Source organism: Apodemus sylvaticus, chromosome 1 (assembly GCF_947179515.1).
Source record: "Apodemus sylvaticus chromosome 1, mApoSyl1.1, whole genome shotgun sequence".
NCBI classification, from domain to species: Eukaryota; Metazoa; Chordata; class Mammalia; order Rodentia; family Muridae; genus Apodemus; species Apodemus sylvaticus.
The window spans coordinates 95,575,407-95,599,831 of record NC_067472.1 but is presented as its reverse complement, the minus strand read 5'-3'; the positions used below and the strand labels follow the sequence as shown (position 1 = coordinate 95,599,831).

The 24,425-nt window shown below is 36.9% G+C and overlaps 1 protein-coding gene across 3 annotated transcripts in view; it reads right to left on the bottom strand.

The window, feature by feature from the left end:
• Positions 1-24,425, bottom strand: part of Sbf2 (SET binding factor 2) — a 365,757-nt gene that overhangs the window by 147,158 nt on the left and 194,174 nt on the right. For all 3 annotated transcript variants that reach the window (XM_052201159.1, XM_052201166.1, XM_052201176.1), the window contains exons 10-13: positions 19,375-19,452; positions 18,548-18,661; positions 18,048-18,176; positions 15,897-15,995 (exon numbers count right to left, since the gene is read on the bottom strand). In XM_052201159.1, coding sequence (XP_052057119.1) covers positions 15,897-15,995; positions 18,048-18,176; positions 18,548-18,661; positions 19,375-19,452 — 420 coding nt within the window. The remainder of the gene's footprint in view (positions 1-15,896; positions 15,996-18,047; positions 18,177-18,547; positions 18,662-19,374; positions 19,453-24,425) is intronic.

Genomic DNA, 24,425 nt, shown 5'->3' with positions numbered 1-24,425 from the left:
ATATCCCATCTCCCCTCCCCATTCCCCAATCAACCCTCTCCCGCTTCCCTGTCCTGGTATTCCCCTACACTGCTGCATGGAGCCTTCCCAGGGCCTCTCTTCCCTTTGATGTCCAATAAGGCCATCCTCTGCTGCCTATGCATCTGAAGCCATGGGTAACTCCATGTGTACTCTCTGTTTGATGGTTTTGTCCCTGGGAGCTCTGGGAGTACTGGGTGACTCATATTGTTGTTCCTCCTATGATGCTGCAAACCCATTCATCTCCTTGGGTCCTTTCAATGGTTGGCTCAGCATGTCCTCCTCTGTATTTCTCATGCACTGGCACAGCCTCCCAGGTGATAGCTATATCCAGCTCTGGTCAGCAAGCACTTGTGGTTTTGTAACTGTATATGGGATTGATCCGTAGGTGGGGCATTCTCTGGATGGTCTTTGCCTCAGACTCTGCTCCACACTTTGTCTCTGTGTCTCCTTCTGTGGGTATTTTGTTCCCCCTACGAAGAAGGGCCAGAGTATCCATACTTTGTTCTTTGTCTTCATAAGCTTCATGTGATCTGTGAATTGTGTGTTGGGTATTCCAAGCTTCTGGGCTAATATCCACTTATTAGTGATGCATACCATGTATGTTCTTTTGTGATTGGGTTACCATACTCAGGATGATATTTTCCAGTTCCAACCATTTGCCAAAGAATTTCATGAATTCATTGTCTTTAATAGCTGAGTAGTATTCCATTGTGTAAATATACCATAGTTTCTGTATCCATTCCTCTGTTGAGGGACATCTGGGTTCTTTCCAACTTCTGGCTATTATAAATAGGGGTGCTATAAACATAGTGGAACATGTGTCCTTATTACATGCTGGGAAATCCTCTGGGTATATGCCCAGGAGTGGTATAATGGGGTCCTCCAAGCCCAGGAGTGGTATAACGGGGTCCTCCAGTAGTATCATGGCTAGTTTTCTGAGGGACCAACAGACTGATTTCCACAGTGTTGTACCATCTTGCAATTCCACCAGCAGTGGAGGAGTGTTCATCTTTCTCCACATCCTCTCCAGCACCTGCTGTCTCCTGAGTTTTTGATCTTAGTGATTCTGACTGGTATGAGGTGAAATCTTAGGGTTGTTTTGATTTGCATTTCCTTGATGACTAAGGATGTGCTTCAATATTCAATATTCAATATTCCTCAGTTGAAAATTCTTTGTATAGCTCTGTGCCCCATTTTTTTTTTAATAGGGTTATTTGTTTCTCTGGAGTCTTAACAACTTCTTCTTCTTCCTCCTCCTTAACAACTTCTTCCTCCTCCTCCTCCTTAACAACTTCCTTCTCTTCCTCCTCCTCTTCCTCCTCTTCCTCCTCGTTTCTTGAGACAGGGTCTTCTCTGTGTAGCCCTGGCTGTCCTGGAACTCACTCTGTAGACCAGGCTGGCCTCAAACTCAGAAATCCTCCTGCCTCTGCCTTCCAAGTACTGGGATTAAAGGCATATGCCACCACCACCAGGCGAATCTTAACTTCTTGAGTTCTTTGTATCTATTGGATATTAGCCCTCTGTCAGATGTAGGGTTGGTAAAGATCTTTTCCCTGTTTGTTATTTGCTGTTTTGTCCTATTGACAGTGTCCTTTGCCTTTAATATTCTTTGTTTAGTACATTTGGTGTTTTATTATGTGACAGGAGGAATTTCTGTTCTGGCCTAGTCTGTTTGGAGTTCTGTAGGCTTCTTGTATGTTCATGGGCATCTCCCTCTTTAGGTTAGGGAAGTTTTCTTCTATAATTTTGTTGAAGACATTTATTGGCCCTTTAGTAAATCCTTGCTCCCTTCTATCCCTATAATCCTTAGGTTTGGTCTTCTCATTGTGTCCTGGATTTCCTGGATGTTATGGGTTACAAGCTTTTTGCATTTTGCATTTTCTTTGACTGTTGAGTCAGTGCTTTCTTTGGTGTAATCAGCACCTGAGATTCTTTCTTCTATCTCTTGTATTCTATTGTTGATGTTGCATCTATGACTCCTGATTTCTTTCCAAGATTTTCTATCTCCAGAGTAGTCTCCCTTTTTGGTTTCTTTGTTGTTTCTACTTCCATTTTTAGATCCTGGATGGTTTTGTTCAGTTCCTTCACTTATCTGTTTGTGTTTTCCTGTAATTCTTTAAAGGATTTTTGTATTTCTTCTTTAAGGGTTCTACCTATTTATCTGTGTTCTTCTGTATTTCTTTAAGGGAGTTATTTATGCCCTTCTTGAAAACCTTTATCAGCATCATGAGATGTGATTTTAAGTCCAGATTTTGCTTTTCTTGTGTTTGCAAGTATCTCTGTTTTACATTTTTTTTCTTAGCACATCTATTACCTGGTGTTCTAGCAATGACAAAGATCATTTAGGAAAATAAAGGTTACATGCAGTACTTCTAGTCAAAATCTGAATGTGATATGTTTATCTTTACAGTAAAAAACAAAAAACCATAAAAAGTCATGGAAGCTCAGAAGAACATTATAGCTTGGATCTTACATTCCCCCCACTGATCCATATGCTAGGTTTCATCATCTGCCATTGGTGCTATTGGGAGTGCCAAAGTCCTTGGGAGTTAGGGCCCAGTGGAAAGAAATATATCTCAAGGTATGTACCCTTGATGGGGATATTGGCCCCTTCCTGTCTCTGTTTCTTAGCCACACTGAGATGAAAAGTCAACCTCTTCTACTATGCACACTCATCATGATGAGCTATATCACTAAGCCCAAAAACATTATGGCTCAGCAGCTTTTCCTTAAAGTCTCTGAACCACAGAGTCAATATTAATCTTTCCTCCTTCTAAGTTAACTGTTTCAGGTATTTCCTTTGCAGTACTATACAGACTAATGGAAAGAAAATGGCTGAGCCAAGGTTTCAGATGTATGCAACCTTATATAACCTTATGACTATTAGTGAAGGGTTAAATGGACAAGCTGAATAGACAGCCCAGATACAAGATTAGACATGAAAACATAATTAATCTAGGTATAGGATTATAATTCAGCAGCAATTTTAGGTAATCCAATGAGTACATCAAGGTACTTTTAGTTTATGTTCTCTGATTTCAGAATGTCCAGGGGTTCATACCCAAGCCTGAGCACTTCATCAGCAGTGTGATCTGGGACAGGATGACTTGCTCATCCTCATCTGCCCTGACGATAATATAGAACCTATCACAGATGTCTTGAGAGGGCTCTTACTAGCTGTTACAGGAATATTTTCATAACATAAACATTATACACATTCCAGGATCAATCCAAGGCTATTTCTGAAAGTCTAGATAACATTTATTTTAAAAACAATTCTCTATTAACTGTTTTTATATGATAAACCATGTGCTTAAAATGAAATGCATGCCTTTCTTTTCTAATATTGCAATACCAACTATGTATATGTTAGTAATAATAGCGACTTCACTTTTAGTAAAAGCAGCAGCAAGTCTAAACATAAATCACTTCTTAAAGAAAAGATATTGCTCATTAACAGTGTTCCTATTAACAAATCAGAAAAGCTGAAAACCAAATGTATATAAGCATTTGAAAACCCCATGTTAAAAGTTCAAAGGTGAGCCTATCTGTAGTTGCAGTAACATTTTACAGTAAAATGTAGACCTTAGATAGATTTGTTCATTTATGGCATACTGTGTTTATCTAATGCAAATCTACTATTTGGGTTCCTAGCTGCTGTGTCTGTGCACTACTGCCCTCTAATGGGCAGTATGTTAAGTGTAGAGGACCATATGCTTCATTCCCATAGAACAGGCTTGTGAAACAAGTAGCAAGGAAAGGAAGCTCAAATTAGGACTTGCTGTATTCAAGAGAGTCTTAGAAATAAACATCTTACATCTCACTATGAATGGGTCTAGACTGGTTCCTTAGGTTCCTGATTTCATTAAAAATGGTAAACCAGTTTTATGGCTGAAACAAGGAAATTTGTTATTTTCTTTTTTTTTTTAATTTGTTATTTTCTAATAGTCCAACAAATTTTTACTTGAGTTCAGAGAAATGTAAATTTAAATATCAAGTAAGAACTAAAGGCTCAGACAACTGAACACAATGGCATGGAAACAATTTGGGCAAATCCACCAGAATGAACAGCCTGAGAAAGTCTGGCTCAATTTAGCCTTTTCACTGGGAATACATTTTAAATTTTGAAGATGATTTTTCAAGGGATGGTCTCTGCAATCCTGATATAGTACACATAAGGAGAAGCCCACTGTTTATCTCAGGTTTAAAAAACAAATAACCAACTTATATACCATGTGGTCAGGCAACACCAATTTTTTCTTTCTTTGTCATAGAAAAGTATGCTTAGGATTTATAGAAAAGAAGCCAAACGTACATGTCAAATAAAGGTAAAACATAACAAAAATCCCAAGACTTACTGTAAATCTAAAGTAGGCCATAGCCACAATAGCAATAACAACGAAACAACAGAAATTCTTTGTTAGAGGTTACTAAATATTCTAGATTAGTTCAGATCTTTAAAATTGTTTTAATATCCACTATTCATAGATAGCACTCCGGGGAATAACACAAATCTTCTAAAATGTAGTTGAAGACATTATTGTTACTTATGTAAATCACTCTTGAGCTGCCTGACAGTTGAGGAGACTGATGGAATGTGATAGTCTCAATTTTTCTAACTTTATTAACCTTTTACTGACCACTGAGATGTATCATGATTTCCTAACATTAGTGCATTTTGTGTTGAGGCTTTTCCCACCTAATGTGCTGAACTGTGTCACTTTCATTGGATGTGCTTTTTATTTTTGATACTACTGGCATTTTAAACTCAACAATTCTTTGTTTAGGGCAGATGTGGATGTTTTCATGCACTGTAAAATATTTGGAAGCATCACTGACCTGTATTTACTAGCACAATAGCACAGCCTCTCTAGCTGTGATAACTAAGTGCCTTTTGATATTGCCCAATAAGATACTGTCTCTAAATAGAGTAAAGATGGTTGAGTGTTTGGAGAATCAATATTTAATAACTCCAGATAAAGAGTCTCTATTCTTACCTAATTATTTTATTACAGATATTAAGGCAGCATTTGCACATAATGATTACATAACATTATATACATTCACTTGCGTGCTGAAATTAAAATAACGAAAGAGACACTACTGTATACATTTGAGAATGACTGCAAGAAAAACAAAGAAGCAAAAAATAAGTTATGATACTGAGTGTTGCTTAAGATAGATGATAAATGGAACTCTCATATACTGCAGGTAGGAATACAAAATAATATAGACACATAAAAAACAATCAGCAATTTTTAAATAAAGTTAAATTTTGGTTACTAAATATTACTTAGATAAGTATTTATCTAAGAGAAATAAAATTTACATTTACGTAAAAAACTGTATAAATGTTACTTATTAATAATACTTAGATAAGTATTTATCTAAGAGAAATAAAATTTACATTTACGTAAAAAACTGTATAAATGTTGATGATACTCATTATTACCAATATTATTATTCAGCAAGTCAGAGAAATAAAACTTAGGCAATGTATGCAAGAGGAATGCTACTTATAAGTGAAGGATATCATCTCCATCTTTATGTGACCATGGGTAAACTTTCCTCCACTGCTGGTGGGGTTGCAAATTGGTACAACCACTCTGGAAATCAGTCTGGCGGTTCCTACAAAAACTGGGCACCTCACTTCCAGAAGATCCTGCTATACCACTCCTGGGCATATACCCAGAGGATTCCCCACCATGTAATAAGGATACATGCTCTACTATGTTCATAGCAGCCCTATTTATAATTGCCAGATGCTGGAAAGAACCCAGGTATCCCTCAACAGAAGAGTGGATGCAAAAAATGTGGTATATCTACACAATGGAGTACTATTCAGCCATTAGAAACAATGAATTCATGAAATTCTTAGGTAAATGGATGGAGCTAGAGAACATCATACTAAGTGAGGTAACCCAGACTCAAAAGGTGAATCATGGTATGCACTCACTAATAAGTGGATATTAACCTAGAAAACTGGAATACCCAAAACATAACCCACACATCAAATGAGGTACAAGAAGAAAGGAGGAGTGGCCCCTTGTTCTGGAAAGACTCAGTGAAGCAGTATTTGGCAAAACCAGAACGGGGAAGTGGGAAGGGATGGGTGGGAGGACAAGGGAAGAGAAAGGGGCTTATGGGACTTTCGGGGAGTGGGGGGCTAGAAAAGGGGAAATCATTTGAAATGTAAATAAAAAATTATATAGAATTAAAAAAAAGAAAATGAAGGCAAATGCAAAACAACTGAATTGTTGAAAGACAAAGCCATAAAGATAGAAAACAGATCACTGGTTACCAAGCATTTGAGGTGTTATAAAGATATGACTAACATAGCCATTAAAGAACTTCCTGGCTGGTAAGAATGTCATATGCACTTACTATGACGCTAGGGGCATCATGCACTTGTCAAAATCTATAGATGGGTACACTCAAGATTTTTCTCTATGTATAGCAAATCACAATAAATTGACTTATCACAAATAAGCAAATCAGAGAGAGGAGTTTATGCTTTGAGTTACAGGGTCTTACTTTAAATTGGTTTTCTATTACTTCAAAATAAAATTTCATAAGATTCTTATCTTGATTATTCTGGCATTTAATTATGAGGTCTTGTAGGAGGTCTGGGATCACAGTGCCTAAGGACAGGGTGTCTACATAGGAAAACATAATAATGCAGATAATGAAAGGCAGAGGGCAGCCTTCAGTATCACTAACTGGACACAGAAGGAAAAGTTGTATAGAGGTGTATATATTACCTCTGGCATAAACCCTACCAGCACTTGTGTGACTCATCTTAAATGCTTAGTTTTCAACTCAATTCCACATTTCCAAGGTGCTGAAGTCACCTATAATTTTCATCGGTATTTAATTAAAAATTCCAGGAATCAAGGAAAGTAGCTAAATCTAGTTTAATTCATAGAACCCACATTCCTGAAACCTCACTAAAGGGCAAATTATAGGGACAATGAGAAGAAACTGGAGAGTGAACATCTTTTTAAAATCACGAACTGGGATGGGAAGACAAACTAGACATATACCAAACTTAAATGTAGCAGAGTATTTACAAACACTGGAATGAAATCACCATTTTTTCAATTCTAAAACAAGAAAAATCAAATAGTAAAATTATATGGTTGGTTCCTGCATACCAAAGGAGAATTTCAGAAGTGTGACGTTTGCATTGTAGTGAAACTGACTTTCATGTAAAATTAAAATATGTGAATTACTTTACATACACTGACTGTATTCCTCTATATTTTCAATTTCCTTCATGACCCCAAAAAGTAACTTCATCACATGTTCTCATATTTTTAATTTCATAAAAAATTTATGAAATTTAGAAATGTTGGGATGTCACAAACTTCAGAATATTACAAATAGAAGGAAGGGTGACAAAATGTTTGTGGATCTTTTCTGAAAGATATTAGGAGAATCATGTGCCTAAAATATGCTCAACATTAGTAAGTAATTCATAAATACACAATGGATAAGGGGATTCAACTAAATTAAATGGAATTGAATTAGACTTTAATAATAGCTTAATAAAGACTCATGAAATGTGAAGTGTATTCTAAGAAAGTCTTAACAAAGAAGGCAATTTTTATTTTACATAATAATGTGATATTTCATTATGATCACTTTAAAAACTGACATTTGAGATTTATATTCACTTTGAAGAATGTATAATTACTAGACAGTAATTTTATTGTACTTTTACTTATATACTAGTAAATATAAGGTATGTATCATAAAATTTAAGTTGTAAGATAAGAAGCAATTATTTATTTTGTTTTTGCATTACAGTATCTTGGCACAGTCCTTGTACACAGTTGGTCTTCACACAATAGAAACAAACCGATATAGGAATGATAATTTTGATCTTCTTACTAGCTATAACATTTGTCCTAAAATAGTCTTTAAAAAAAGATCAGATCTTTGCTCCTGTGACTGAACAGACAGGTGCATCCAGGTACGCAGGGAACACCCAAGTGCAAGATCACTTGGGACATGGCCCGCCAGGGCCACGACCTGCACCAAATAGCTGGGCAGCCCCACAGCACTCTGTTCGAGGGGAAAGCTGGTCACCCAGGGGTGCTGATATAGGCTTGCAAGCACACAAGAGGGACAAACACCAGCCAGTAACAGCAGGACCAACTAACACCAGAGATAACCAGATGGCAAAGGCAAATGTAGGAACGTTACTAACAGAAATCAAGGCAATATGGCACCATCCGAACTCAATTCTCCCACAACAGTCAGGGGTACCCCAAAACACCAGAAAAGCAAGACTTGGATTTAAAATAACAGCTCATGATACTATTAGAAGGCTTCCTCAGAAAACTGGACATGACACTTCCGGAGGACCCTGCTATACCTCTCCTGGGCATATACCCAAAGGATTCCCCGGCATGCAATAAAGACACATGCTCCATTATGTTCATAGCAGCCTTATTTATAATAATCAGAAGCTGGAAAGAACCCAGATGCCCCTCAAAGGAGGAATGGATACAGAAAATGTGGTATATTTACACAATGGAATACTACTCAGCAATTAGAAACAATGAATTCACAAAATTTTTAGGCAAATGGTTTGATATGGAAAATATCATCCTAAGTGAGGTAACCCAGTCACAAAAGAATACACATGGAATGCAATCTCTGATAAGTGGATATTAATTAGCCCAGAAGTTGACTCCCATGAAGAAGTATGGAGAAGGTCCTGATCCTGGAAAGGATTGATCTAGCATTGGAGGGGAATATAAAGACAGATAAAAAAAGGAGGTGATTGGAGAATGGATGGAGAGAAGAAGGTTTATGGGACATATGGGGAGAGGGGATCCGGGAAAGGGGAAATCATTTGGAATGTAAACAAAGAATATAGAAAATAAAAATATTAAAAAAAAAGGCTTCAAGAAGGAATAAATAACTCCCTTAAAGAAATTCAGGAGAACAGAAGTAAACAGGGAGAAGCCCTTAAAGAACTACAGGAAAACACAACAAAACAGGTGAAGGAATTGAACAAAACCACCCAGGATCTAAAAGTGGAGGTAGAAACAATAAGGAAATCACAAAGGGAAACAACTCTGGACATAGAAAACCTAGGAAAGAAGTCAGGAGTCATGGATCCAAGCATCAACAACAGAATACAAGAGATAGAAGAGAGAATCTCAGATGCAGAAGATACCATAGAAAGCATTGACACAACAATCAAAGAAAATGCAAAATGCAAAAAGCTCCTGACCCAAACCATCCAGGAAATCCAGGACAAAATGAGAAGACAAAACCTAAGGATTATAGGTATAGAAGAGAGTGAAGATTTCCAACTTAAAGGGCCAGTAAATGTCTTCAACAAAATTATAGAAGAAAACTTTCCTAACCTAAAGAAAGAGATGCCCATGAACATACAAGAACAATCCTACAGAACTCCAAATAGATTTGACCAGAAAAGAAATTCCTCCCTTCACATGATAATTAAAATGCGAAATGAACTAAACAAAGAAAGAATATTAAAAGCAGTAAGGGAAAAAGGTCAAGTAACATACAAAGGTAGACCTATCAGAATTACACCAGACTTCTCACGAGAAACTATGAAAGTCAAAAGAGCCTGGGCAGATGTCATACAGATCCTAAGGAAACACAAATGCCAACCCAGACTGCTATATCCAGCTAATTTCTCAGTTACCATAGATGGAGAAACCACGGAATTCCATGACAAAAACAAATTTACACCAGGCCTTTAAAGGATAATGAATGGAAAACACCAACAGAACAAGGGAAATTATACACTAGAAAAAGCAAGAAATTAATCTTCTTTCAACAAGCCCAAAACAAGATAACCACACAAACATAAAAATTATATAAAAAATAGCAGGAAGCAACAATCACTATTCCTTAATAGGTCTTGACATCAATGGACTCAATTCCCCAATAAAAAGACATAGACTAACAGACTGAATATGTAAATAGGATACAACATCTTGCTGCATACAGCAAACACATCTCAGTGTCAAAGACAAACACTACCTCAGGTTAAAGGCTGAAAAACAGTTTTCCAAGCAAATGGTACCAGGAAACAAGCTGGAGTAGTCATTCTAATATCCACTATAATAGACTTTCAACCAAAAGTTGTCAAAAAGGACAGAGAAGGACACTTTATACTCATCAACGGAAAAATCTACCAAGAAGAACTCTCAATTCTAAACATCTATGCTCCAAATACAAGGGCACCCTCAAACTTTACAAAAGCTCAACACACACATTGCACCTAACACAATAATTGTAGGTGACTTCAACATCCCACTCTCCTCAATGGACAGACCAGGGAAACACAAACTAAACAGAGTCACAGTGAAACTCACAGGAGTTTTGGACCAAATGGATTTAATAGATATCTATAGAACTTTTCATCCTAAATCAAAAGAATACACCTTCTTCTCAGCACTTCATGGTGCTTACTCTAAAACTGACCATATAATTGATCACAAAACAGACCTCAAAAGATATAAGAAGACTGAACTAATCCCATGCCTCCTATCAGACCACTATGGAGTAAGGTTGGTCTTCAATAGCAACAAAAACAACAGAAAGCCCATAAACACATGGAAGCTGAACAATGCTCTACTCAATGATACCATGGTCAAGGAAGAAATAAGGAAAGAAATCAAAGACTTTTTAGAATTTAATAAAATTGAAGGCACAACATACCCAAATTTATGGGACACAATGAAAGCAGTGCTAAGAGGAAAACTAATAGCCCTGAGTGCCTCCAAAAAGAAGCTGGAGAGAGCATACACTAGCAGTTTAACAACACACCTGCAAGCTTTAGAACACAAAGAAGCTAATATATCCAAGCAGAATAGAAGACAGAAAATCATCACACTCAGGTCTGAAATCAACGAAAAAGAACTACACAAAGAATCAACAAAACCAGGAGCTGGTTCTTTGAGAAAATCAACAAGATAGATAAACCTTTAGCCAGACAAACCAGTGGGCAGAGAGACAGTATCCAAATTAACAAAATCAGAAATGAAAAGGGAGATAAAACAATAGAAACTGAGGAAATTAAAAAAAAAAAGATCAGATCCTATTACAAAGGCCTACACTCAACACATCTGGAAAATCTGGAGGAAAGGGCCATTTCCTAGGCAGATACCAAATATCAAAGTTAAAACAGAATAGACCATCTAAACAGTCCCATAAGCCCTAAAGAAGTAGGAGTGGTCAGTGACAGTCTTCCAACCAAAAAAAGCCGAGGACCAGATGGTTTTAGTACAGAATTCTATCAGACCTTCAAAGAATACCTAACACCAATACTCTTCAAACTATTCCACAAAATAGAAACTGAAGGAACACTACCCAACTCCTTCTACGAAGCCACAATTACACTGATACCAAAACCACACAAAAATCCAAAAAAGAAAGAAAACTTCAAACTCATTTCCCTTATGAATATTGATGCAAAAATACTCAATAAAAATCTTGCCAACCGAATCCAAGAACATATCAAAAAGATCATTCGCCATGATCAAGTAGGCTTCATCCCAAGGATGCAGGGATGGTTCAATATACGGAAATCCATCAATGTAATCCACTACATAAACAAAATCAAAAGAAAAAAAAAAACACGTCATTTCACTAGATGCTGAAAAAGCATTTGACAAAATTCAACATCCTTTCATGCTAAAAGCCTTGGACAGAATAGTCATTCAAGGCCCATACCTAAACATAGTAAAAGCAATATACAGCAAACCAGTAGCCAACATCAAACTAAATGGAGAGAAACTTGAAGCAATCCCACTGAAGTCAGGGACTAGACAAGGCTGCCCTCTCTCTCCATATTTATTCAATATAGAATTTGAAGTTCTAGATAGAGCAATTAGATAACAAAAGGTCAAAGGGATACAAATTGGAAAGGAAAAGGTCAAATTGTCACTATTTGCAAATGATATGATAGTATACTTAAGCCACCCACAAAAATCCACCAGAGAACTCCTACAGCTGATAAACAACTTCTACAAATTGGCTAGATATAAAATTAACTAAAGCAAATCAGTACCCTTCCTATACTCAAAGGATAAACAGGCTGAGAAAGAAGTTAGGGAAATGACACCCTTCACAATAGTCACAAACAATATAAAGTATCTTAGTGCGTCTTTTAACCAAACAAGTGAAAGATATGTATGACAAGACCTTCAAGTCTCTCAAGAAGGAAATTGAAGAAGACCTCAGAAAATGGAAAAATCTTCCAATGTTGTGGATTGGCAGGATTAATATAATAAAAATGGCCTTCTTGTCAAAAGCAATATACAGATTCAATGCCATCCCCATCAAAATCCCAACTCAGTTCTTCATAGAGTTTAAATGAGCATTTCTCAAATTCATCTGGAATAACAAAAAACCCAGGATAGCTAAAACTGTTCTCAACAGTAAAAGAACTTCTGGGGGAATCAGTATCCTGGACCTCAAGCAATACTACAGAGCAATAGTGTTAAAAACTGCATGGTATTGGTACAGTGACAGGCAGGTAGATCAATGGAATAGAATTGAATACCCAGAAATGAACCCACATACCTATGGTCACTTGATCTTCGACAAAGGAGCTAAAACCATCCAGTGGAAAAAAGGTAGCCTTTTCAACAAATGGTGCTGTTTCAACTGGCAGCTAGCATGCAGATGAATGCAAATTGATCCATTCTTATCTCCTTGTACTAAGCTCAACTCCAAGTGGATCAAGGACCTCCACATAAAACCAGACACACTGAAACTAATGGAAAAGAGACTGGGGAAGAGCATTGAGCACCTGGGCACAGGGGAAAATTTCCTGAACAGAATACCAATAGCTTATGCTCTAAGATCAAGAATTGACAAATGGGACCTCATAAAATTACAAAGTTTCTGTCAGGCAAAGCACTGTCAATAGGACAAATTGGCAACCAACAAATTGAGAAAAGATCTTTACCAACCCTATATCCAATAGTGGGCTAATATCCAATATAAACAAAGAACTCAAGAAGTTAGATTCCAGAGAAACAAATAACCCTATCAAAAAATGGGGTACATAGCTAAACAACGGAATTTTCACCTGAGGAATATTGAATGACTGGGAAACACCTAAAGAAATGTTCAACATCCTTAGTCATCAGGCAAATGCAAACCAAAACAACCCTGAGATTTCACCTCACACCAGTCAGAATGGCTAAGATCAAAAAGTCAGGAGACAGTAGATGCTAGAGAGGATGTGGATTAAGAGGAACACTCCTCCACTGCTGGTGGAATTCAAACTGGTACAACCACTGTGGAAATCAGTCTGGTGGTTCCTCAGAAAACCAGCCATGATACTACCAGAGGACCCAATTATACCACTCCCGGGCATATATCCAGAGGATTCCCCAGCATGTAATAAGGACACATGCTCCACTATGTTCAAAGCATCCCTATTTATAATAGCCAGAAGCTGGTAAGAACCTAGATGTCGCTCAGCAGAGGAATGGATACAGAAAATGTGATATATTTACACTATGGAATGCTATTCAGCTATTAAAAACAATGAATTCATCAAATTCTTAGGCAAATGGTTCGAACTGGAAAATATCCTAAGTGAGGTAACCCAATCAAAAAAGAACACACATGGTATGCACTCACTTATAAGTGGATATTAGCCCAGACGCTTTGAATACCCAAGACAAATTCACATATCAAATGATGCCCAAGAAGGAGGAGAGGCCCCTGGTTCTGGAAAGGCTCAGTGCAGCAGTGTAGGGGAATACTAGGATAGGGAAGCAGGAAGGAGTTGATTGGGGAACAGGGCTAGAGGAGAGGGCTTATGGGACTTTTGGGGAGGGGCGAACCAGGAAAGGGGAAATCATTTGAAATGTAAATAAAGAAAGAATATAGCTAATTTTAAAAAAAGGAAAAAAAAACTACACACACACAAAAAGAAAAAAAGATCAAAGAAGTAACCAGCTATCTTTTAAAAGTTATCAGTCCTATTGGACCTATTTGATTAGAATGATTCCTACATAGCATTCTGCTTATCTTTGAAATGCATCAATAAACCATTTCTACCTATGGAAGAATAAAGTACTTCTTAATCTTCAATTTCCTCATCCATTTAATACCAGTCATCTCTTAGTGCACAGGGACACTGTAAAGCACAAGGTCACTGCCAAGGGAGAAAGTATACTGAAACAGTGTCATAAAGTGTAATGGAAACATTGCTACTTTTTTGTTGTTGTTTTTCTGAGACAGAATTTTTCTGTCTGTTCTGTAACTCACTTTTTAGATCTGTCCAGGGCCTCTGCCTCCTAAGTGCTAGGAGATGTCAACATCACTGTCTGGTTGATTACTACTTTTCTTGGATTAAATAGAATCAATATGTTAGAATACATTAAGGAATTAGACATAGTGAGCTCATAAATTTAAACTCTGGATTCTGTTGTTTAATAGGTACATGATTCTGAGTCATTAATAACCTCTAGAATGGTATACTGAACCTGCCTTAAATGGGTGCTACAGGATTCCAGATAATGTATGTTAAGTGGTTTATGCTAAGCCATTTATTTAAACTTTTGACAAATCAATTATGAATTAAAAATGAGATATGTTTAAGACTATGACATATGGCTTCTTAGGAAAGGAACTAATTATAAATGACAGTCCAGTGAAGTGTTGCTGCGTTGAATAATACAATAGAAAATTATCTTTAGCCAGGACCAAGCATGCTGTGCCTAATTTCTTCCTGTGTTAATTTCTTTTCTTTTGTTAGTAAGGAAAACATACTGTCAAATTTGATTAAAAAAATCAATAGTAATTATAGAAGTTAACCAAGAATAGTCAATTATGATGCCTAACTTAGGTGGGAACAGTTCAGAAAAGAGAGACCATTTGTTTTAATATGCATCTTTCAAAAGGAATTCACTCTCTCAAAGGAAGGCCCGACCCCAAATGTAGAACTTGAGCATAACTGAGTAGAATATGGGGCCCAGCTCGGAAGCATAGTGGATACAGAGCACGCACAAGGCCCTGGGTTCAATCCTTAACACATGTGCACATGCATTTACATACAAGCAAAGAAAATAACTCAATAATATGTAACAAGGTATTTAGCATTTCTGTTGTTAACTTCCTGGTCCTCAGGTTTCAAATGCATGTGACCAAGCAGTAACCAATGCCTCCCTGGTGTGCCTTGTCGAGTAGTTAGATTAAACAATACACACTGGGGCCAGAGCACTAATATCTTTCACTCTTATTCCTTAAAACACCTTCAGAGGGTGCCACATCCCCCACTTTATTTATGTTTAACAAAGGAACCACAAACTTCACAAGGAGTGGTCAGTACTCACTTAGCACAAAACCACTATCCCTTAAGCATGGAGCCTCCCTGCCAGCCTAAGAATTCAGGTGGTTAGTTCACCTCATCCTGATCTTTTCATTTATAACACTTCTTATGTCCAGAGAGCATTTTCATCTTTGAGTTTCTGTGGTTCGCTTGTTGGGTTTTCTTTCCTTCTTCCAGCTTAGTTCATTACCTTGTTAATTCAAAACTGCGGAGCTCAGATGACAGGCATCTCTGATGCTGAAGCAGAGCACACTCTCAGTGCTGCTGAAGGACTTCTGACCACCAGTGTATTTAAACGGTTTCTAAAACTCACGATGAGGGCAAAAGATTCATGGGGGAAAAAGGCAGCCAAGACATTTTCATGATACAGTAGCTGATAAAAGAATGTGCCACATTCTGGCACACAGAAGCAAGTGTGGCATCCTGGGATTGATTATCCAGAGCATGGGTATCACTGCTAGAATGCTGGAGCTTCTCAAGACTGAAAATGGAATGTTTCATTAGTACTTTTAAATAGACTAAATATACTTACATTTTTGAATAGTTGCTCAGCAAGTTCTCTGATATGCTTTATCATCTTCAGTGGATTATTTTCTTCAACTTTAATTCTCTCTACTTCAAAAGCTACCAACTTGGAAAAAGAATCAGATGGCAATAATCAGTACCTAAATATGCTGAATTTAAAAACCGGTATTTTCATACAATATGCAAACTAAAAGCCATCTAAACTATGTTATTTTCAAAGAAATTTATTTAGATTTGTACTGGGTTTCACCTCTATCTTAGAATGTCAAAGGCATATTAAATACATGGCTTCCAAGTGGTCCCTCCTCAGTAACTCTTGGGGAACAATCATCTACATAGTGCAGAGGCCTTCAGGCCTCACTCATCATAATTTACTTGGAAAAATTCAGAAGGTGTGAAAGTCTCCTGATGCTTCTTTACCAAAGACATATGAACAAACAATTCATGGCCTGGACTCAATGGACAGGAGGACCTGGGTTCAGCCTCCTCACCTCTAAACCAAGGCTGAAGGAGGAGCAAGATGACCTTCAGACTCTGCTTAGTTCTCAGTGATATATATGGAGTCCATCTCTCTAATAAGCAATTTGCTAAGGCAATTGTGTGGAAGTGTATACTTACTGAAGAGGACAGGCATAGATGAAATGGAGAGTAAACAGGGGAAAGCGGAACGGAACCAGAGTTCTTCCTTCTAGGAACCACCAGATGAATCAAAGGTGGCAGAACTATGGATGTCCCACTCTGTGCCAGTATTTGAAGACTGTCATACAAAGAAAGGCAGATTTGCCTTTCATTCCTAAGGTATCTATTTGATGACAGTGTAAGCCTAAGACAGGGCACAGTGGGATCTACCTATTAAAGCTTTGTAGATCCCATGTGATACAGAAAATGGATCTTTCCAAGTAGCAAATATTATTTTCCTATAAAAAAAGTTCTCATGTAAGTAGACAAAGAGAGTAGGAAAAGAAATATTTAAGTCTCATGCTGAAAGCAATCAACTTGACTTTCTTGCCAGAGGTCAGCAAGGAAAATGTGGGTAGAAAACAAAGACACACATAAACTATCATTGCTATTAATAAACTTTCAGAAACCAGCAGATGAGTTAGAAAAGATCTTCGGCAAGCATCTTAGCTTAACTATATAAGCCATCACTCAGTGAGAACTTAATTGGGAACATAAAGGATGATGTAGATATTGGTGTGATCAAAGGCCAGTTACACTGTTATTTAGGGAACAACAGATGAGTAAGTGACTATAAAGAACTGTGCGAGTCAGGGTAATGTGCTGTACAACTGCATGTGCTGGTTACTGAGTGCGGTGTTTAGTCTTCATCTTCAGAACAGAAGCTCTGCTTCCCTTTCCTTACCTGTGAGTAACTATCTTTACAAAGAATAAAAGATCCATCTCTCTCTCTCAAAAAAAAAAAGACCTTTATTCCTACAGGACAAGCCATCAGCAGCAAAAGGTAACAAAGTCTTCCTTCAGGTTCCAGGAGTGACTTTTTTTGGTGGACATCAGAAAATTTAAAATCTATTGGGTAGATTGGTAATGTTTCAAAAACTAAAATACAAATACTATCCACTTTCCTATCCCCCATAATGCACTACTGTAAATATACAACTAAATGATAAATGAAAAGGTGTATTTAAAAAAGGAGAAAGCACAATAATTGTAAAATAGTATCCTAGTCATTAGTCTATTTCTCCCGTTATATGAACAAATCCTTAAAAAGATAGACTACATAGGTATCTCAAATATTTCTATGAAGGTAGCCAGAAAATGGCAATTATTGACTAGTAGGAATGCTATAAATTATGGCTTTATGACATTGGTGGACTAAATGTAACTGCAATTTAGAATCATAAATCTGTACATTAAGTTACACTGAGCTGCAGACTGACAATACACAAATGTATTTCAAAACAAGGTTTATTTATATAAGCACCATCCAATTTTAAAAAAATCTAAGAAGCTATTCAATCTTAGTTGTTAAAATTTTTCATGTACTACTAAAATATTCTAGTTTTCTAATTTTCCTAATTAACATTATAATTAAAAACATTTGATACACATAATATTTAAATTACTTAATGTTTAAGAATTTGAGTAAATGTTAAATCTGTTTTCCCTTTGAATTATTAGTCATTGATAAGAACTATACCTCATCAAAGAGATCGCAGGCTCTATAGGGAGGTCCTCTTTCTGAAACAAAGCCTGCAAATGCCATTCCATTGAGTACTTTAGTGAGGAAGTCATTCTCAACCAAACCTCGCTGCCCCAAGAAAGCTGTCTGTAAAGAGAAAAAAATGTGAAGTGATAATTTATCACTGGGAGACAGCCAAATGGTTAAAAGAAAAATAGAAAGGTTGAAGATTGGTTGAATGATGTTATATATAACTAAATACTGTCATGAAATATATTTCTCTCGAAAGGACATGAGGAAAAAGAATCAAGTATTAATTTGTAACTAATGCTTGATTAATACTTTAGTAAGAGAAAAATCATATTTGAAGCTTACATATTCTGAAGGAAAACAATACACCAGCTCTATTTGTCACATAACACAGAGACTTTAAGGACATTCAAAAATTAACTCAACAGCTAATAGCATGGTCCTATTAAATGAGTCCACTTGACAGACAACCTGGCACTGGGCCTTACTTTGTGAAAATGTATCACAGGCTCGGCATGGATCCGTATAAGCTGGAGGCATGACCTATATCCTTGGAACAGTTGTGCAAATAACCTAAGGAAAACTGCTCGAACTTCTTTATCCTGAAAATGGAAAACAAAACATACAGGTGACTTAATTTATAAAACAAATGCAGTAAACCAGACAGAAGGAAGACAGTCAGTGGGCAAGTGTGCCACGCTGCCCAGCTTGTCCCCCAAGCAGCAGGCACAAGTCCCATGAGTGTCTGCCTACATCTCGGTAAAATGGGTTTGCTCATTCTATTGAACTGAAGAGAATTGGATTCCAGAGCATACAATTTTCTTCCAGAAGAAAAATAAGTAGTATAGTCTCCTATTTTACTCTGTCAGAGAAAGAAATATATGCCAAGACCTTTATTTTAAATCTGCAAAAAATTATAGTTATGAATATAAAAGGGAAAAACTCTCAAAAGATTACATTTTAAAGGCTTATGAAATTCTTACAACATTTATCCAAATTATAAAAATCTATTCTTATTCTAATAAAATATGATTACATGCATAGTATGAGTAAGACTCTCGTTTGATATATGGCACTACAAGAAGAGAAGAATCCAAATTCTTATTCTGGGCAGTGTTCCAGGTTATAACTCTCTGATTTCTTTGCTGTCCTTACTTTTGCCCCCTAAAGAAAAAAACAGTCAGATCCCTTCTCCTAGGCCAGAACATTGCCCTAAACCTTCTAAGGGTACTTCCAACTCAGCTATTTCAGCAAACCGAAAAATAAAAGTACAGTACTCTTTAAAAGTATCAAATTTGAGCACTAAATTTCTTACCAGCATTTTGGAGTGGGATAAAGCTGTGCGTGGAGGAGGGAAGGCGTGATCTGCGACTTCCAAATCCGGGTGCAAGATCTAAAGTACACAAGATGTCTCAGATTAATAAGACCTACTTCTTAGTTTCTTTGGGGCAATAAGTGAATCTGTGTATGAATTAGATTATATCCCTACCAGGAGATACAAATCAATTGATACAGTTTCACATATACTATTGTGGAAAGATCTTTAAGATAAAATTTCAGATTTAAAAAATAAAAAGACCTCCTAAAAGCTCGGGCACTAAGGGTTAAGAGCACTTGCTACTCTTACAGATGACTATGGTTTAGTTTCTAATAACTACATGATGGCTCACAACCATTTGTAACTCCAGTTCCAGGTGCGTGGACACCTTATTCCGGTAGGCACATAGTGACATGTAGATAAAATACCCATACACATGAAATAAAATAAGCATTACAAAAATACCTACTAGAAAAATTTATGTAACATTGCCGCACTTATCTGAATATAAAAGAAAGCAAACCTCAAACAAATAAATGTACACACAGATAAACATGCATCTGAGTATGAATAGTTTTTAAACCAAATAGATCATTTACCAAACTATAAAAGATTAGTCACCCTTGAGTACAGGCGTATTGGAAGCAATGCTACACATCTATGTTGCTATGTCTTAAAAGAGGTGTAGTTTACATCTTCTAATATCACCATTTTGTAAGCAATCAGCAACCAACAAATTGGGAAAAGATCTTCACCAACCCTACATCTGACAGAGGGCTAATATCCAATATATACAAATAACTCAAGAAGTTAGATCCCAGAAAACCAAATAACCCTATTAAAAATGGGGTACAGAGCTAAACAGAATTTTCACCTGAAGAACTTCGGATGGCGGAGAAACATCTTAAAAAATATTCAACATCATTAGTCATTAGGGACATGCAAATCAAAACAACCCTGAGATTTCACCTCACACCTGTCAGAATGGCTAAGATTAAAAACTCAGGAGACAGCAGGCATTGGTGAGGATGTGAAGAAAGAGGAACACTCTTCCACTGCTGGTGGGGTTGCAAATTGGTACAACCACTCTGGAAATCAGTCTGGCAGTTCCTCAGAAAACTGGCAGCTCCTCACTTCCTGAGGACCCTGCTATACCACTCCTGGACATATACCCAGAGGATTCCCCAGCATGTATTAAGGATAAATGCTCCACTATGTTCATAGCAGCCCTATTTATAATAGCCAGAAGCTGGAAAGAACCCAAATATCCCTCAATGGAGGAATGGATACAGAAAATGTGGTATATATACACAATGGAGTACTATTCAGCTATTAGGAACAATGAATTCATTAAATTCTTAGACAAATGGATGGATCTGGAGAATATCATACTAAGAGAGGGTAACCCAGTCTCAAAAGATCAATCATGGTATGCACTCACTGATAAGCGGATATTAGCCTAGAAACTTGAAATACCCAAGACATAATCCACATATCAAATGATGCCCAAGAAGAATGGAGGAGTGGCCCCTGGTTCTGGAAAGGTTCACTGCAGCAGTATAGAGCAATACCAGAACAGGGAAGTGGGAAGGGGTAGATGGGGTACAGGGGGAGGGAAGAGGGCTTAAGGGATTTTTGGGGAGTGGGGAGCCAGGAAAGGGGAAATCATTTGAAATGTAAATAAAAAATATATTGAATTAAAAAAAATAATTCAGTAAAATAAGTTCTGGTTAGTAAGAACACTGCTTGAAATTGTCCTAAAAATTATTGTAAAAAATTATGTATATATAAATATATTATATAAATAAAAAAATCTAAACAGATGACATAGAACAGAGAGCTGAGAAATGAACCCTCACAGCTACAACCACCTCATTTTTGACAGAAGTGTCAAAAACATGTATAACAGAAAAGACAATGTCTTTAATAAATGGTTCTAGAAAAATGATATACAAAAGTCAAGGAATGATTGGAGACATTCCCCCATCCTTTAAAAAAAAATCAAAATGAACTAAAAACCTTTACATAAGACCCTAAAGTGAACTAGTAGGAAAAAAAAAAACATGAAAAAACCTTCAAGATCTAGTCACAGGTACAACATTCTTCTGAAAAGGGCTTTAATGGTTCAGGAATACTGATTAATGATAGTACAAAAAAATGAAACCATGAGCAGAAAGAAGAGATAGGCAACAGAATTAGAGAAAACTTTTGCCAGCTACATATCAAATTAGGAGGTCATATCTCAAATATAAAAATAACTCAAAATGTTGAACACCAATAAAACACATTGTCCAATCAATAAATGGGTTAGTTAAAAACTCAAATGGCTAATGAATATTTCAAAAATAATCGGCACCATGCTGAGTAATTGGAAAAACGCAAATTAAAGCTATATTGAGATCCCATTGCCCTCAATGGCAAAGTGATGTCATCAAGACAAGAAGTCAACGCAGACACTAGCAAGGCTGTGGGTGAAGAAGACCTTCTGACACCACTGCAGAGTGCACAAGGGAGCAACCTCTGTGAAGTTCTGAAAAAGAGAAATAAGGAAACAAACAGAAAGCCACCTTCTGACTTATCTACACCAGTCTTGGTACTATCCACAAACAAGAATATAAATCAGCAAACCACAGAAATACTTGAAGACCCATGGTTCAGCACTAGACACAATAGCAAAGATATGGAATCAGTCCAGATGCTAATCAATGAATGAACAAATAAAATGTGTTATGCAGTATGCAGTTTAACAATTGTAAAGAAGAATTACATCATGTTATTTTAAGGAAAATGAATAGAACTAGATATCACCATGCTAAAATGTAGTAAGTAAAATGTAGATAGTAAAGTGGCATATATTATCATGAGTGTAATCCAGATTTACAAAAACGTAAGGATAAGGGACATAATAGACGATGAAAATAAGCAAAGTACAATGACACATAGGACAGTGTCATAAAAAAACCTATTCTGTATGCCAACAAGATTAATGAATACATGTTTTCAAAGGAGGGCTGTAGAAACAGGTCAGTGATTAAGACACTTTCTGCTCTTCCAGAGGATCTGGTTTGGTTATACATGGTGGCTTACAACCACCTACAACTACAGTTGCAATACTTTTTTCTGGTCACCTCAGGCACTGTACATATATGGTGTATATACATATGATTAGGCAAAAAATTCATACCTATTCAGTGAAAATAAAAAAAATCTTTTAAAAAGTGCACTAAAAAAAGTAAAGGTAACAAACACCATAAACTAACTAAAATACAGATGGAAGGAAGAAGCTTCTTGTATGTTCATAAGCATCTCTCTCTTTAAGTTAGGGAAGTTTTCATCTGTAATTTTGTTGAAAATATTTGCTGTCCCTTTAAGTTGGAATGGACAATGTCCTATACAGATAACAAGTTCCAAATTTAAATCAGGATCAAAAAGCCCAGGACCAGAAGGTTTTAGTGCAGAATTCTATCAGACCTTCAAAGAAGACCTAACACCAATACTCTATTCCACAAATTAGAAACAGAAGGAACACTACCCAACTCGTTCTATGAAGCCACAATTACGCTGATACAAAAACTACACAAAGATCTAACAAAGAAAGAGAACTTCAGACCAATTTCCCTAATGAATATCAATGCAAAAATACTCAATAAAATTCTTGCCAGCGAATCCAAGAACACATCAAAACGATCATTCACCATGATCAAGTAAGCTTCATCCACTGCCCGGGATGAACATTTCTTTTTCTTTTTTCTTTTTTTTTTTTTTATTTGATATTTTTTTTAATTTACATTTCAAATGATTTCCCCTTTTCTAGCCCCCCACTCCCCGAAAGTCCCATAAGCCCCCTTCCCTCCCCCTGTTCTCCCACCCACCCCTTCCCACTTCCCTGTTCTGGTTTTGCCCTATAATGCTTCACTGAGTCTTTCCAGAACAAGGGGCCACTCCTCTGTTCTTCTTGTACCTCATTTGATGTGTAGATTATGTTTTGGGTATTCCAGTTTTCTAGGTTAATATCCACTTATTAGTGAGTGCATACCATGATTGATCTTTTGAGACTGGGTTACCTCACTTAGTATGATGTTCTCCAGCTCCATCCATTTGCCTAAGAATTTCATGAATTCATTGTTTTTAATTGCTGAATAGTACTCCATTGTGTATATATACCACATTTTTTGCATCCACTCTTCTGTTGAGGGATACCTGGGTTCTTTCCAGCTTCTGACTATTATAAATAGGGCTGATATGAACATAGTGGAGCATGTATCCTTATTACATGCTGGGGAATCCTCTGGGTATATGCCCAGGAGTGGTATAGCAGGATCTTTCGGAAGTGACATGCCCAGTTTTCTGAGGAACCGCCAGACTGCTTTCCAGAGTGGTTGTACCAATTTGCAACCCCACCATCAGTGGAGGAGTGTTCTTAAGGTGCTTCTCAGCCATTCAAAATTCTTCAGGCGAAAATTCTTTGTTTAGCTCTGTACCCCTTTTTTTAATAAGGTTATTTGGCTCTCTGGACTCTACCTTTTTGAGGTCTTTGTATATATTGGATATTAGCCCTCTGTCGGACGTAGGGTTGGTGAAGATCTTTTCTCAATTTGCTTTTACTATGTTTAGGTATGGGCTGGTGGAGCACACAGCATGAAGAAGAACTCATATGTAATCAACTGTCTTAAGTCAGAATGGCTAAGATTAAAAACTCAGGAGACGGCAGGTGTTGGCGAGGATGTGGAGAAAGAGGAACACTTTTCCACTGCTGGTGGAATTGTAAGATGGTACAACCACTATGGAAATCAGTCTGGCGGTTCCTAAGAAAACTGGGCATGACACTTCCGGAGGACCCTGCTATACCTCTCCTGGGTATATACCCAGAAGATTCCCCAGCATGCAATAAGGACACATGCTCCATTATGTTTATAGCAGCCTTATTTATAATAGCAAGAATCTGGAAAGAACCCAGATGCCCATTAATGGAGGTATGGATACATAAAATGTGGTACATTTACACAATGGAATACTACTCAGGTATTAAAAGCAACGAATTCATGAAA